The 16,131-nt window shown below is 38.0% G+C and overlaps 1 protein-coding gene across 3 annotated transcripts in view; it reads left to right on the forward strand.

Annotated features, from left to right (window-relative positions):
- PCGF5 (polycomb group ring finger 5) overlaps nucleotides 1-16,131 on the forward strand; it is a 125,786-nt gene that overhangs the window by 74,580 nt on the left and 35,075 nt on the right. For all 3 annotated transcript variants that reach the window (XM_066240231.1, XM_066240232.1, XM_066240230.1), the window contains exons 3-4: nucleotides 9,675-9,771; nucleotides 16,038-16,093. In XM_066240231.1, coding sequence (XP_066096328.1) covers nucleotides 9,675-9,771; nucleotides 16,038-16,093 — 153 coding nt within the window. The remainder of the gene's footprint in view (nucleotides 1-9,674; nucleotides 9,772-16,037; nucleotides 16,094-16,131) is intronic.

Consider the following 16,131-nt stretch of genomic DNA (forward strand, 5'->3'; position numbering starts at 1 on the left):
AAAATGTTTCATGCAAACGGAAATGAAAAAAAGTATTGCTACGGGGTAGCAATACTTATATCAGACAAATTGGACTTTAAAACAAAGGATATAGTAAGAGATAAAGAAGGCCACTACATAATGATAAAGGGAGTAATCCAACAGGAAGATATAACTATTATAAATATCTATGCACCTAATATAGGAGCACCCAAATATATAAAACAGACTTTGATGGATTTAAAGGGCGAGATCAACAGCAATACTATAATAGTAGGGGATTTCAATACCCCACTAACATCACTAGATAGATCCTCAAGAAAGAAAATTAACAAAGAAACAGCAGACTTATTGGAAACACTAGATCAACTCGATTTAATAGATATCTTCAGAACCTTTCACCCTAAAGCAGCAGAATATACATTCTTTTCAAGTGCTCATGGTACAGTCTCTAGGATAGACCACATGTTAGGGCACAAAAGTGCTCTCAACAAATTTAAGAAGACTGAAATCATATCAAGCACTTTCTCCGATCACAACGGCATGAAACTAGAAATGAATCACAGCAGAAAAGCTCAAAAATTCTCAAACACATGGAAACTAAATAGCAGGGTGTTAAATAATGAATGGATTAAGAATGAGATCAAAGAAGAAATAAAGAAATTCCTAGAAACGAATGACAATGAGCATACAACAACTCAAAATTTATGGGACACAGCGAAAGCAGTGCTGAGAGGGAAGTTCATAGCACTACAGGCACACTTTCAGAAGCTAGAAAAAGCTCAAATAAACAACTTAACCCTGCATCTAAAAGAATTAGAAAAAGAACAGCAAGTAAAGCCCAAATGTAGTAGAAGGAAGGAAATAATAAAGATCAGAGCAGAAATAAATGACATAGAGGCTAAAGAAACAATACAGAAGATCAATGAAACTAGGAGCTGGTTCTTTGAAAAGGTAAACAAGATTGATGCACCTTTAAGTAGACTCACCAAGAAAAAGAGAGAGAGGACTCAAATAAATAAAATTAGAAATGAGAGAGGAGAAATAACAACTGACACAACAGAAATACAAAATATTGTAAGAAAATACTATGAAGAACTGTATGCCAAAAAACTAGACAACCTAGATGAAATGGACAAATTCCTTGAAACGTACAATCTTCCAAAAATCAATCTGGAAGAATCAGAAAACTTAAACAGACCAATTACACCAAAGGAGATCGAAACAGTTATCAAAAAACTCCCAACAAAGAAAAGTCCGGGGCCCGATGGCTTCACAACGGAATTCTACCAAATATTCAAAGAAGAACTAACTCCTATCCTTCTCAAACTATTTCAAAAAATTCAAGAGGAAGGAAGACTTCCAAACTCCTTTTATGAGGCGAGCATAATTCTGATTCCAAAACCAGGCAAAGACAACACAAAGAAAGAAAATTATAGGCCAATATCTCTGATGAATATAGATGCTAAAATCCTCAACAAAATATTAGCAAACCGGATCCAACAATATATGGAAAAAATCATACACCATGATCAAGTGGGATTTATTCTGGGGAGGCAAGGCTGGTACAATATTCGTAAATCAATCAATGTGATTCATCACATAAACAAAAAGAAGGAGAAAAACCATATGATAATTTCAATAGATGCAGAAAAAGCATTTGATAAAATCCAGCACCCATTCATGATCAAAACTCTCAGCAAAGTGGGAATACAGGGAACATACCTCAACATGATAAAAGCCATCTATGAGAAACCCACAGCCAACATCATACTCAATGGGCAAAAATTAAAAGCAATACCCTTAAGATCAGGAACAAGGCAGGGTTGCCCCCTTTCACCACTCTTATTTAACATAGTCCTGGAAGTCCTAGCCACAGCAATCAGACAAGAAGAAGAAATAAAAGGCATTCAAGTTGGAAAAGAAGAAGTAAAACTATCATTATTTGCAGATGATATGATATTGTATATAGAAAACCCTAAAGTCTCAGTCAAAAAACTACTGGACCTGATAAATAAATTCAGCAAAGTGGCAGGATATAAAATCAATACTCAGAAATCAGAAGCATTTTTATACACCAACAATGAACAGTCAGAAAGAGAAATTAAGGAAACAATCCCCTTCACAATTACAACCAAAAAAATAAAGTACCTAGGAGTAAACTTAACCAAGGAGACTAAAGACTTGTACTCGGAAAATTACAAAACATTGATAAAAGAAATCAAGGAAGATACTAACAAGTGGAAGCATATACCGTGCTCATGGTTAGGAAGAATAAACATCATTAAAATGTCTATATTACCCAAAGCAATTTATAAATTCAATGCAAAACCAATTAAAATACCAATGACATACTTCAAAGATATAGAACACATATTCCAAAAATTTATATGGAACCAAAAAAGGACACGAATAGCCTCAGCAATCTTAAAAAAGAAGAATAAAGTGGGAGGTATCACACTTCCTGATATCAAGTTATACTACAAGGCCATTGTACTCAAAACAATCTGGTACTGGCATAAGAACAGGCATATAGATCAATGGAATAGAACAGAGAACCCAGAAATAAACCCACAGTTCTATGGACAACTGATATTTGACAAAGGAGGTAAGGAAATACAATGGAGTAAAGACAGCCTCTTTAACAAATGGTGTTGGGAAAATTGGACAGCTACCTGCAAAAAAATGAAACTAGATCACCAGCTTACACCACTCACAAAAATAAACTCAAAATGGATAAAAGACTTGAATGTAGGCCGTGAAACCATAAGCATCTTAGAAGAAAACATAGGCAGTAAGCTCTCCGACATCTCTCGGAGCAATATATTTGCTGATTTATCTCCACGGGGAAGTGAAATAAAAGACAGGATAAACAAATGGGACTATATCAAACTAAAAAGCCTTTGCACAGCTAAAGACAACAAGAACAGAATAAAAAGACAAACTACACAATGGGAGAACATATTTGACAATACGTCTGATAAGGGGTTAATAACCAAAATTTATAAAGAACTTGTAAAACTCAACACCAGGAAGACAAACAACCCAATCCAAAAATGGGCAAAAGAGATGAATAGACACTTCTCCAAAGAGGACATACAGATGGCCAATAGGCATATGAAAAAATGCTCAACATCACTAATCATTAGAGAAATGCAAATTAAAACCACAATAAGATATCACCTTACACCAGTCAGAATGGCGCTTATCAACAAAACAACACAGAATATGGAGAAATGTGTTGGCGAGGATGTGGAGAGAAGGGGACCCTCCTGCACTGCTGGTGGGAATGCAGACTGGTGCAGCCACTGTGGAAAACAGTATGGAGATTCCTCAAAAAACTGAAAATCGAACCGCCTTTTGACCCAGCTATCCCACTTTTAGGAATATACCCCAAGGACACCATAGAACGGCTCGAAAAGGAGAAATGCACCCGCATGTTTGTGGCAGCATTGTTCACAATAGCGAAGATCTGGAAACAGCCCAAGTGTCCGTCAGAGGACGAGTGGATTAAAAAACTTTGGTACATATATACTATGGAATACTACTCAGCCATAAGAAATGATGACATCGGATCATTTACAATAGCATGGATGGACCTTGATAACATTATACGGAGTGAAATAAGTAAATCAGAAAAAAAACTGAGATGAATCCATACATAGAAGGGACATAAAAATGAGACTCAGAGACATGAACAAGAATGTGATGGCAACAGGGGCGGGGGGGTTGGGGGAGGGGGGAGGGGGTGAAGAAGGAGAGAGGGGTTAGGGGAGGGGAGGGGCACAAAGAAAACCAGATAGAAGGTGACAGAAGACAATTTAACTTTGCAGGAGGGGTATACAGCACAATCAAATGTCAAAATAATCTAGAGATATTTTCTCTCAACATATGTACCCTGATTTATCAATGTCACTGCATTAAATTTAATAAAAAAAATATTAATATTAAAAAAAAAAGAATAAACTGCATACTCACAACTGTAAGCTTAAAAAAAAAAAAAAAAAAAAAAAAAAAAAAAAAAAAGAAATCTTGATGCCAGGGACCAAGTGTCATTGACTTTATGATGCCTTGTATAGAGGTTTGGATTTTAGGCATGGGGGAACATATCCTGGGGTTGGAGACTGTCTCTGCTACAGAGCCAGGCAGCGGTAAGCAGCCATGGCAGCCTACTCAGGTTCTCCAGTACTGCGTTCCTTATTTGCCAAAAGGGGATGGTAACAGTCCACACTATCATCTCTACCAGTGGTAGTCAACCTGGTCCCTACCACCCACTAGTGGGCGTTCCAGCTTTCATGGTGGGCGGTAGCAGAGCAACCAAAGTATTGATATAAATAAAAAGATAGATTTAACTATAGTAAGTTGTTTTATAAAGATTTATTCTGCCAAACTTAGAGAAAATTCGACATAAAGCACTTGGTAAGTAATTATTATTATATGCTTTAACTTGCTGTAACTCTGCTTTATAAATTTTATAAAGTAAGATTACTTCCCTACTTTATAAATCACCATTACTGTGTAACCTGTGGGCGGTTAGAAAATTTTACTACTAACAGAGATACAAAAGTGGGCGGTAGGTATAAAAAGGTTGACTACCCCTAGTCTATACAAAGCCCTGAGTCCAGTGTCTAATACTTAGTGTTCAGTAACTGTTAGCACTTATTTCTATTTAAGTGTCCTTTCTTTTTTTGTGTGTGACAGAGACAGAGTCAAAGAGAGGGACAGATAGAGACAGACAGGAAGGGAAAGAGATGAGAAGCATCAAATCTTCATTGCGGCACCTTAGTTGTTCACTGATTGCTTTCTCATATGTGCCTTGATTGAGGGGTTACAGCAGACTGAGTGACCCTTTGCTTGAGCCAGCGACCTTAGGTCCAAGCTGGTGAGCCTTGCTCAAATCAGATCTGAGCCTGCACTAAACCTGGCAACCTCAGGGTCTCGAACCTGGGTCCTCCACATCCCAGTTAAGTGTTTTTTCAACTGGGGATATCTTTGGTGATCCTAATTCCCCTTTCTCAACTAGATTTTTCTTGTGGCTACAGCCTCTGTCTGTGGAGTGGCTGCTGAGAATGAAGATTGTAATTAGTCTTCATAATCTTACCTCAGACTAGGACCTTTTTATTTTGGACCAGTTGAGTTAACCAGTACACAGTTGAGCAATTAAAGAGCTTGGCATTAAAATTTTAAGATAGTTTAAAAATCTGTTTTAGAGTTGGTATAAACCAAATTAAAAATAAGAATCAAGGAGTTGTTTTGTAGAGATGAGTGTAAACATCTGAGGGAAAGCAAATCCTCACTGAACTTCCAGCTTGGATTTTCTCAGGTTCTAATTTGTATAAGGTTGTGGTTTAACAGCTTTTAAAAGCGTTTGGGAAATGTATTTGCTACAGGTTTTTATTTGTTTGTTTGGTTTTAGGAATAAATAAACCACTCAAAAGAGCTATTTTGTGCTAATTATTAAGTTTTAAAAGATCTAATTCTACAACTAGTTGTATTTAAGGCTCCCAAATTAAGGGATAGACTTTTTTAAAAAAAAAATCTTGCAGACCTAGCCAAGTAAAATTAGAAGAAAATGTATCATGTAGGCATGTATTGGTTAAGAAAATGGGCTCTTAATGAACATCCTGGCTTTCACCAGCTTATTGATTCCATGATTTTTGGCAAACTGATAAAATTCTCTGCTTACTCTCTCCATCTGTAAGAGGCCCTATAGTGTTATCTAATGAATGGGGTTGCAATGAGAATTAAATAATTAAATTGTGTAGAACTAAATATATGTTGCAGCATTTAGGGTGGTGCCAGGTGCATAAACCCTGTATTAATGATTATGATGACTGTGATAACAGCTGCCACCAAATCATCTGAACAAAAATGGAAACTATAGCAAAAATATATTTCAAAATCTTATTTTTTCTTTCTATAACTATTTGAAAAAATTTTAGATAAACAATTTTTTGGCTTCAGCCTCTGAAAAATATTTTTTTATTTTCTTTAATGTAACAATGTAACAAGGAAGGTTCCTATGCTCTATTGCAGTGGTTGGCAAACCACTGCTCCCGAGCCATATGCAGCTCTTTGGCCCCTTGAGTGTTTAGCAAAGGCCAGCTTAGGAGTACCCTAATTAAGTTAATAACAATTACCTACCTATATAGTTTAAGTTAAAAAAATTTGTCTCTCAGCCTGACCAGGCAGTGATGCAGTGGATAGAGCGTCGGACTGGGATGTGGAAGGACCCAGGTTCGAGACCCCAAGGTCACCAGTTTGAGTGCAGGCTCATCTGGTTTGAGCAAAAGCTCACCAGCATGGACCCAAGGTTGCTGGCTCGAGCAAGGGGTTACTCGGTCTGCTAGAGGCCCGCAGTCAAGGCACATATGAGAAAGCAATCCATGAACAACTAAGGTGTCACAACGAAAAACAGATGATTGATGCTTCTCATCTCTCTCCGTTCCTGTCTGTCTGTCCCTGTCTATCCCTCTCTCTGACTCTCTCTGTCTCTTTAAAAAATAATAATAATAAAAATAAAAAATTTGGCTCTCAAAACAAATTTCAGTCGTTATACTGTTGATATTTGGCCCTGTTGACTGAGTTTGCCGACCACTGCTCTATTGGATGGCTTATCTCTCATTGTTTATTTGGTGGTCAGATTTAATAGTGATGCTTAAGATGTTCTGAAAAGATGGTATTTCTACATAGTATTCTTTTCCCTTGTGAAGTTAAATTTTTTTTTCTAAATTTGATGTAAAATCTGTGATTTCATACCAGAAAACGTGGATTCATTAGGGTAGACAGATTACCTGGCCGTAGGAACCTCTTCCTCTGCAAAAGTAGAATAACGAACGTACTGTATCTCAACTGTTGGTGTGAAATATAAATTCACTGCCAGATGGGGCTTTCTGTCTCCCTCTAGAACAACACTGTTCAGTAGAAATAAAATATGAGCCACTTGTGTAATTTAAAATGTTCCAGTAGCTACATTTTTAAAAAGGAACAAATGAAAATAATTTTAGTATTTAATCCAATGTGTCTAAAATATTATTTCATGTAATTAATATGAAATTTATTTTCATGCTAAACCTTTGAAATCTGTATTTTATGCTTACAGCATATCTCAGCTTGAACTAGCAACATTTTATGTGCTCAGTAGTCATATGTGGCTAGTGGCCACCATGTTGAACAGTTCAGATCTAGAATATAGATTAATACTCCCCATCAGCATTCTCGGACACTGGTGTTATCTTGGCCTTAAAGCAATTAACACACCTTATGCTTGAAAACTGAACCTCTGGGTGGATGAGCTTTACATTTCTCTCTTCAGCAGCCTAGATGAGTATTCTGGTCCTTAGGGCAGGCGTCCACCCTCAGCCTTCTGGCTGACTCAGCTGAGGGACTGCTTTGGGCATATTGACCAAGGCTGATAAACAAACAGGAATTCCTGAATCCTTGAGTATTATAAACTTTGTGTGTGTGTGTATTTTTCTGAAGGGAGAAGCAAGAAAGCAGAGAGACAGATGCGTGTGACCAAGATCCACCCGGCATACCCACTAGGGGGCGATGCTCTGCCTATCTGGGGTGTTGCTCCATTGCAATCGGAGCCATTCTAGTGCCTGAAGCAGAGGCCATGGAGCCATCCTCAGCACCTGGGCCAACTTTGCTCCAGTGGAGCCTTGGCTGCGGGAGGGGAAGAGAGAGACAGAGAGGAAGGAGAGGGGAAAGGGTGGAAAAGCAGATGGGCACTTCTCCTGTGTGCCCTGACTGGAAATCAAACCCGGGACTTCCACACACTAGGCCAACGCTCTACCACTGAGCCAACCAGCCAGGGCCAATAAACCTTTTGAACCACAAGGATCAGAGCTCCAGGACAGGATCAGACTTTGTAATACCCTTTCATTCTTGCTTCTAATCTGTCCTTTTTTTTTTTATTTTCCCCCTTATTTCTCAAATTTCAAAGACTTATCTAGTGTCCCTGGGAAAAGAGCAAATACCAGCAGTCTCCTAAAGGAATTCAGCTTCTCTGTCGTCCACTTCAGTGTGGCTTTACAAGGCAGCCCTCCCTTCCCAAACAGTATTTTGACTTTTTAAAAAAGTTTTAGAACTTTTTTGGGACCAAGAGATTTGGAAGACAGAGGATGTATTCATGTCTAAGCTTTTTTATTTTTAATGTTTTCTGATACTGTGTTTTGTCCAAATAATGAGAGAATTAGAGTGAAGGGTGTCACCCTAATAGCTGTATGTAACGGTAAAAAGAGGTAGAGAGCATGGGATTTTAGATGTCCTTAACAAAACAATATGCTCAGGTGTCCCTTAGAAAGCTCTGTCCTGACCACTCTAAACTAGCTGTCAGCCCCCAGTACTCGCTCCCTTTTGCTTGTTTCACTTCTTACTGAAACTCCTTGTTTGCCTTCCCAAATAGAATATAAGCTCCATAAGGGTATGAACTTTGTTTTGTTTACTTCTGCATCCCAACTCCTGGTACAATGTCTGGCCTTCAGTAAACGTCTATTGAATCAATGAAAGGAAATATCAAGGTATTATTTTCTATATGTATTAATGATTTTAAAATTAGATACCTACAACTCTACCCAAAACTGTTGTTGCTCTGACTAGCATATATATAAATATAATATGCTTGAGTTTTCAGACCTAATCTCAGTGATAGGAATCCTTTAGTGTTTACTCTTGCTCAGTCATTTAGATAAACTTTTACTCCTTTGAGATAGTGTGGGGCATGAGGAAGGGGACATAGTCATTTGGAATGGAATTGTAAAATGGGGGTTGGGGAGCCTATTTGTATTTTCAGATTACTCAGGGTAATAAAATGGAGGCAGGGCATGGGGATAGGGACGTGGATTGAAAATGTTTTATAGGTCAGTGCTGTAAATATGTCTAAGGTTTTGGGGCACAGCAGTTGGCATAGTAGATAATAGAAGCTTAGGAAAAAGGTGAGAGGGATTCATAGCAAGAAAGGTTAGTGTTATTTGGAGGAAATGTAGGTTATATAGGCTTGTGCCAAAAAAAGAAATCCACAGATCATATTTCTGTTGTCTTAGTTTAGAATCTTTGTTTATAATCTTAATTTTCCATGTCAGTTTTACAGTCATTCTTTCACTTTCCCTCTTGTGCCTCTGTACCAACTGGATGCCATGGCCGTACTCTGTGCTCCATGGCATCACGGGACCTGTAAGCATAGACTGTTCACACTCTGCAAGACCAGAAGCTCCATTGTAACTGTAACTCCTGGTTTGTTCCAGGAGCGTCCTGCCAATAAAACATAATTCAAACATGTTGAACACTCTCAAACTCTTAAGAACTATGTATTTATTTTGCATTCAAATGAATTTCTAGCAAAAGAACTAAATGTGAACTTACTAGTAAAGTTAAAAACCTTTCTTGGTCCTACTTATTTAAGAAAAACTTACTTTATGTAAATAAAGTAGCTTTTTTGTAGTGGTATGAATAAATTATTTGGTTTGTGAATATATTTAAGAAAAACAATAAAAACGATATATACTTTTTATATTGTGGCAGTAGACTTTATTTCTTTTGGGTTTTATCAGTGTTATCATTTTGAGGTTTTATAAAGTTTGAGTAAAGAATAATACTCTATCAATAGTAGGTGATTTTTAAGGACTGTTTCTAATTACATTCAGTGTGTGTTCAAATGATGCCTTTTAACCTAATATCTTCTTTCTTTTTAGTCTGTAAAACTTGTATCATTCAGCACTTTGAAGATAGCAATGATTGTCCAAGGTGTGGCAACCAAGTTCATGAAACAAATCCATTAGAAATGTTGAGGTAAGTAAATGTGTTTTATAGTTCATTTAACTTAATTACATAAACACTTAATGCTTTTTATTATGCATCATGATAATTTGTTGGTGCCTTGACTCAGTTAATATAGGTTTTATGAATTTTATGATTTTCATTTTAAAGCATTTTATTTGAGTATTAAGCAAAATTTAAAAACTAAGGCTGTATATATTATATTAAAATATATATCTTCACATTAAAAATTATAACTTTATCCCAGGCTCTCAGAGCTACTTTAGTTGTAGTTATTTTCAGTATTTTAATATTCTACACTACACACTACTTTTGTTAAGTTACATGGTAGTGGAAAGAAAACAGACCTGACAATGAAAAATATTAATCTTGGTACTGTGAACTTTTAAAAAATTTATCATATGTTCAAAAAAGAGTTCACATTTATGTAAAACCTAAGACTGTCATTCACTTAAGTAAAAAGTTAATCATATATATATATTTTTATCTATTTTCTTTCTTTTTTATTAAGTGAAAGCCGGGAGGTAGGGAGACAGACTCCTGCATGTGCCCCAACTGGGATCCACCCTGCAAACCCTCTAGTGGGGCAACGCTCTGCCCATATGGGGCAGCTGCTCCGTTGCTCGGCAACCAAGCTATTTTAACACCTGAGGCAAGGCAATGGAGCCATCCTCAGTGCCTGGGGCCAACGTTGCTCAAACCATTCAAGCCATGACTGTGGGAGGAGGAGGGGGAGAGAATAAGTAGGGGGAAGGTTGGAGAAGCAGATGGTCACTTCTCTTGTGTGTCCTGACTGGGAATTGAACCTGGGACTTCTCCATGCCAAGCCAATACTCTACCAACCGACCAGGGCTAATCATATATTTTTGAAATTAGAAGTAGTCTGTAAAATTGTAATCCAAACTCTATTACAGATTAGGAAATTGTGATTTACTGTGACTTTATCTAAATTCTCAGCAAACTCAAGTGTCACTTCCTAGCTTCAAGCCAAGTGTCCTTATCCCTAAACCTGTTTTCTTCCCATTGTTCCAGCCATAGCTTTATCACAGTTAACTGTGGGATCTCAGGAAAGTACACATCTAGAAGCAGTACTAGGTATTCTCTAGATAGCCTTAGATAATGTTCACTTCTGTGTGATGTTTGCTGTTATTTACAACATCTGGATTTGCAAGTCTTACATTTTAGACTTCTTTTTTTTCTATATATTTTAGTGCCTGTAGTTGGAGTAATTTATCTACAGGTAAATGTCTAGCCCAGTGGTTTTCAAAGAATGGCCCCCAAACTAAGAGTATCTTATTAGAAATGACAGTTCTTAGACCTCACCTCCAACTTGCTGAATCAGATACTGAGAGTGGAGCCCATCTTTGTAGCAAGCCCTCCAGATGATTCCGAAATGCGCTAACATTGAGAACCACTGAAGGCTTCTCCTGACTGGATTTATATCAGTGTTTCTCAACCAGGGTGATTCCCCTCCTACCTCACTTGGGCATTTTTGATTGTCAGGACTAGGACTGGGTGGGTGCTGCTGGCATCTAGTAGGTGGCAGCTAGATGCTGCTGAGCGCTCTGCAGTTCACAGGACAGCCCCCTCCACAGCACCCAGCCCAGCATGTGAGGAGTGCTGAGGGCAAGAAGCCCTGGTTTAAATATATAGTTCAGAGAAGAACAGAGCAAACATTTTTATCAAATATTTTTCCTATTTATCAGAAACTGTAAACAAACAGCACTTTAAAATAGAGTAGGTAATAATTACTATGTTTTAACAACTTACTGGCAACCTTTGGTTTTAACTGTTAGACACTGGAAGGAATCAATTCAGTCACTATTTAATAAAATCTAATCCCTTGGCTAAAGTATATCATTATATATTCTTTAAATGTCTTATTTAGAAATAATTAACTACAAAAAGTTGGAAAAAGTAGTACAAGGAATACTTGTATTCTCTTTACTCAGATTAGTCTGTTAATGTTATCTTACTTGCTTTATTATATGTTTACATGTTTACTCTATTTTTTTCAGAATCACTTGAGGGTAAATTACATACATCATTGCCCTTTCCCCTGAATTCTATAGTGTGTGTTTCCTAAGAATAGAGATACTATCTTACACAACCACAATATGATTACATTGGTATAATACAACCTTCATATTCTAGTTCTCTTAGCTTATCTAATGATATCCTTCATATAGAGAGGTTTTTTCCTTCTATACCAGTGTTTTTCAACCACCAGTCCATGGACTGGTCTGCCAAAAATTTTGTGCTGGTCCACAAAAGAGTTAGCCACCCTGATGTTGTGTGAAGATTATGGACCCAGTGATCTTAGTCGAATTCACTTATGCTCAGGGTGATTTCTGCCTTACTGGTCCCCAAGTATAAAAAGGTTGAAAACCACTGTTCTATACCACTAAAATTGCTACAAAGGAATTTTTTAAAAGACAAACTCACAGAGATAATAAGAACAAAGAACTCCAGTTTCCTGGCACCTAGGATAACTCCTAGAACATAACAGATTCTCAGTAAATTTTGATTGAACCTGACCTGTGATGGCACAGTGGATAGAGCCTTGACCTGGAGTGCTGTGGTTACCAGTTCTAAACCCTGGGCTTGCCTGGGCAGGGCACATAACAAGAAGCAACTACTATGAGTTGATGCTTCTCACTCCTCCTCCCATCTCTCTCTCTCTCTCTCAAAAATTAATAAGTAAAATTTTAATACTGGCTGAAAGGATGAGAAGGGATATAGCAAAAAATGGAACTTAAGACAATACTGACAGTGATGATTGTTGAGCAGACCCCAGGAGACCTAACTATACTAGGAGGTGGCAGGGGAGGAGCTTTATCAGCCCAAAGTAAGGATGGAGAAAGAGGAATGTAGGGGTTTGAGGGAAGGAAAAAGTATGTTGTCCTGAAAGGGAGAGAATAAGTGAACTGGGGATATGACTCCTGGCCGCCTTAAAGGCACATCTGGTGTCTAGTTATGAATTTGAAGGGGTGTGGTTGTGGGGGAGAGGTTTCCAGCCATGGGTGCATAGTGCAGAGCTAATGGAGAGTTGGATTTAATTAAAGTTGTGATTGTAGCAAATAATTTTGAGCAAGTGAGGGGGGGACAAGGGAATTGTAGTATATACAAGGGTGTGGTTTTAATGGCTGACTGAAGTAAATCAGTCCTAAACTGGATTAGGAAGACAGAGGACATCATACGTATTGATGAGGGATGTCTCAGAGGAACAGAAATGAAACTGATTCCTGATCTGTTGTACATAGGGAGAAGAAATTCTTTTAAAGAATTTGGGAATAGGTACATAGTAATTGCTTTCTTTTCTAACTCCAGGGAAAGGAAAAAGCTGAATGAGGGGGTACCTATAGTCATAGTACACTGAATATTTATATAATCATAACCATATAAACACTAGTTATTAAATGGTAAGACTATGTCAAGAAGATGAAAGTAAGGAGAATGTATGTGTTAGGAGGAAATGAGGGCAGCAGGATATCAAAGAACTAAACTTTTATCTTCCATAAGAGGAAGTCAGAAAAATCTAAACAGCAGAAAAAGCTCACGTGCACGCATACACACACATATGAAAGTAAGTATTAGAAGAAACAGGTTGGATTTGAAAGTGATTGCCTCTGGGGTTGTAGGAATCAGGATGAGATTGTTCTATTTTAATATAAGATGTATGGGAAAGTTTGATTTCTAAATTATATATATGTATTTGATAAAATAAAAATATTGAATTAAGAGAAATACTATTTTTAAGTACTGCTACTATTAAATAGTCAGGGGAAACTTTGTGAACCAATTAGTGTTTAATTCTTGAGGAAGAAGGAGATATTGGTTGGTTGGAGAGTAGGAAAGGAGAAATTGAGTCAGGATGAAGAGCATGAGGTAGAGAAACAGATCGCAGAAGACAGGGTATTTGTATGGCTGGCTAGAGAAGAGAGATGGTAATAGCACCAGTTATGGTTTGTAGTTTGGACTCAAGTAACATTAATACTTGAAGCCAGGTAGTGGGTAGAAAGTTCTTGAACAGGCAAATATGAATCTTCCTGAAGCACTGATTTGATCATTATGAGCATGTCAATCAAGGTAAAGAAAAACAGCTCTACACTGTGATGATTGAGGAACTGGAAGGGTGGGAAGTACAGAAAGATGAGATGGGAGAAATATTGAGAAGGAGCTATCAGTGGAACTTGGTCATTTAAATGTGTGAATTAAGAGGGGTGAAGCCCTGGCTGGGTAGCTCAGTTGGTGAGAACATCACTCCGAAGCATATAGTTTGCTGGTTCGATCCCTGGTCAGGGCACGTACAGGAACAGACCAGTGTTGCTGCCTCTCTCTCTCCCTTCCTCTCTCTAAAATCAATCAATTAAAAAAAGAAAAAAACACTAAAAGGGGGGGGGGGTGGAGAGAGGTGTGTGAAGATCATTTTTGCATTTTAAGCCTATTTAGAAAGAGAATACCGCCTCATTTCTCAATTTAACTTTTGGAAAGAAAGTGTTATTCAGTATTTTGTTGGAGGGAGGATGAGATGCTGTTGACATAGATGAACAAAAGAAGTTGAGATATTTTTCCTCTGTTGGAAATATGGAAGTTGAGCTCAGCAGAAAGATGCAATATGTGTATATATAAAAGTTATCTGCCTGTAGGGTAATTTAATTATAATTATATTTAATTGTATAGAAATATGTATTAGTTCAAATATATATGTTATCTGCTTATGTGAAGTCACAAAAGTGGATGAATGAGACCCTGTAGGAAGGCAGCCCGCAGAGAATGTCAGAGTGTGCAGAGCATGGGGGACACCTTGATTTAAAGGTCCCTGGGAAAGGGACAAAGGAAGAATAGACAGAAAAAAAGAAAACCAGGAAAGCACATTTTGAAGGAGGCAATTTTAGACAATCCTGTCAGACTGCTCCTTTGCAATACAAGAGAAAGATGACCCTGAAAAATAATTTAAAAATTTTAAACTTTAATTCTAAAACAATTTTTAAGCCTATTCAGTTGGCAGTTATGGATGCTTTGGGGAGATAAGTAGAGTGAAGGAAGCAAAGCAGGATATGTCACAGAAATAATGTCAATTATGCTCTCAAAGTTTTTCCAATTGAAAGAAGAGATTGGGAAACTACTAACAGTTTGAAAAGCCAGTAAGTCAGAGGTTCTCAACCTGTGGGTCGCGACCCCAGCGGGGGTCAAACGACCAAAACACAGGAGTCGCCTAAAGCCATCGGAAATACCGCTGCAGTAAGTTAAATAAAGGTTGAGTGTCTCAAGATGCACGTTAGAGAGGAGTAATGGTGCTGAGCATGGTGGGGTGTGGAGAGAGGGTGTTGGGGAGCACGGGAATGAGATTGAAAAAATGAAAGCTGCAGGAAGGGTGAGTTACACTCTTCTCAGGAAACGAAAGCTAGAATAATGCCAAGGTCAGTATATTTTTCATCTAGGAAGATAGGATGACGAAATTGTCTAAATTTCTTAGAAGAGATGAGTGAGCTTATTTCCTTTATAGGAAAGAGCCAAAGTTGTGGTAGAGAAGTTGAGAGTGAGTATATCAGCTATTGCTGCAAAACCAACCACCCTTAAATTGTAGGCAACCACCTCATGCTTACAATGAAAAAAAAAACATTTCTTATTCCTTGCAATTCTGTGGTTCACAGAGGGAGGTGGTTCTTCTGGTCTTGGCTGGATTCACCCAGGGTACTGCAGTTAGCTGCTGATTGGCTGGGCTGCTCTGCTGCTCTCAGCTGGGCTCTGTCATGTTGAGGACGGGCTGTCAGAGAACGAGGCTGAGATCTTTTGTAGGGCAGGCTGGTTCTCTTGTACATGGTGCCTTATCCTCCAGATTTGTTCTTGTGGTTGGCAGGATTCTGAAAAGAGAGTGCACAGAAGCATATGATGCTCCTTAAGGCTTAGGCTCAGAACTAAGCATCGTGTCATTTGTGTCTATCTGTTGGCCTAAGCGTATTTCAAGGCTAGCCCATATTCTTGGGCTGGGGAGATAGAAGATAGACCCCATCCCCTAATCAAGGAGGAATTCCAAGTAATGTTTAGACTAGAGGGATGGATAGATAGATAGCGCTGGGGTCTAGGACCATTTTGTAATCAATACCACTGTGGGAAAGGCTAGAAATAGGTGTGTTCCACATGCAGTTTGGTATAGTAGATGTGCTGAAACTGTGTGTGTTTTACACTTTACAATACATATAAGATAGAGATGTCAAACTGAGTTGGATTTTGATATCTTCATTGTTTGTATATTCCCTCTTCCCCCTTGGAAGGTTGGATAATACATTAGAGGAAATCATATTTAAACTGGTCCCTGGACTACGAGAACGTAAGTTGCTCTTTGGCTTCTGGCAAATTTCTGTGTTT

The sequence above is a fragment of the Saccopteryx bilineata genome, chromosome 7 (genome assembly GCF_036850765.1).
Source record: "Saccopteryx bilineata isolate mSacBil1 chromosome 7, mSacBil1_pri_phased_curated, whole genome shotgun sequence".
In the NCBI taxonomy this organism is placed as follows: Eukaryota; Metazoa; Chordata; class Mammalia; order Chiroptera; family Emballonuridae; genus Saccopteryx; species Saccopteryx bilineata.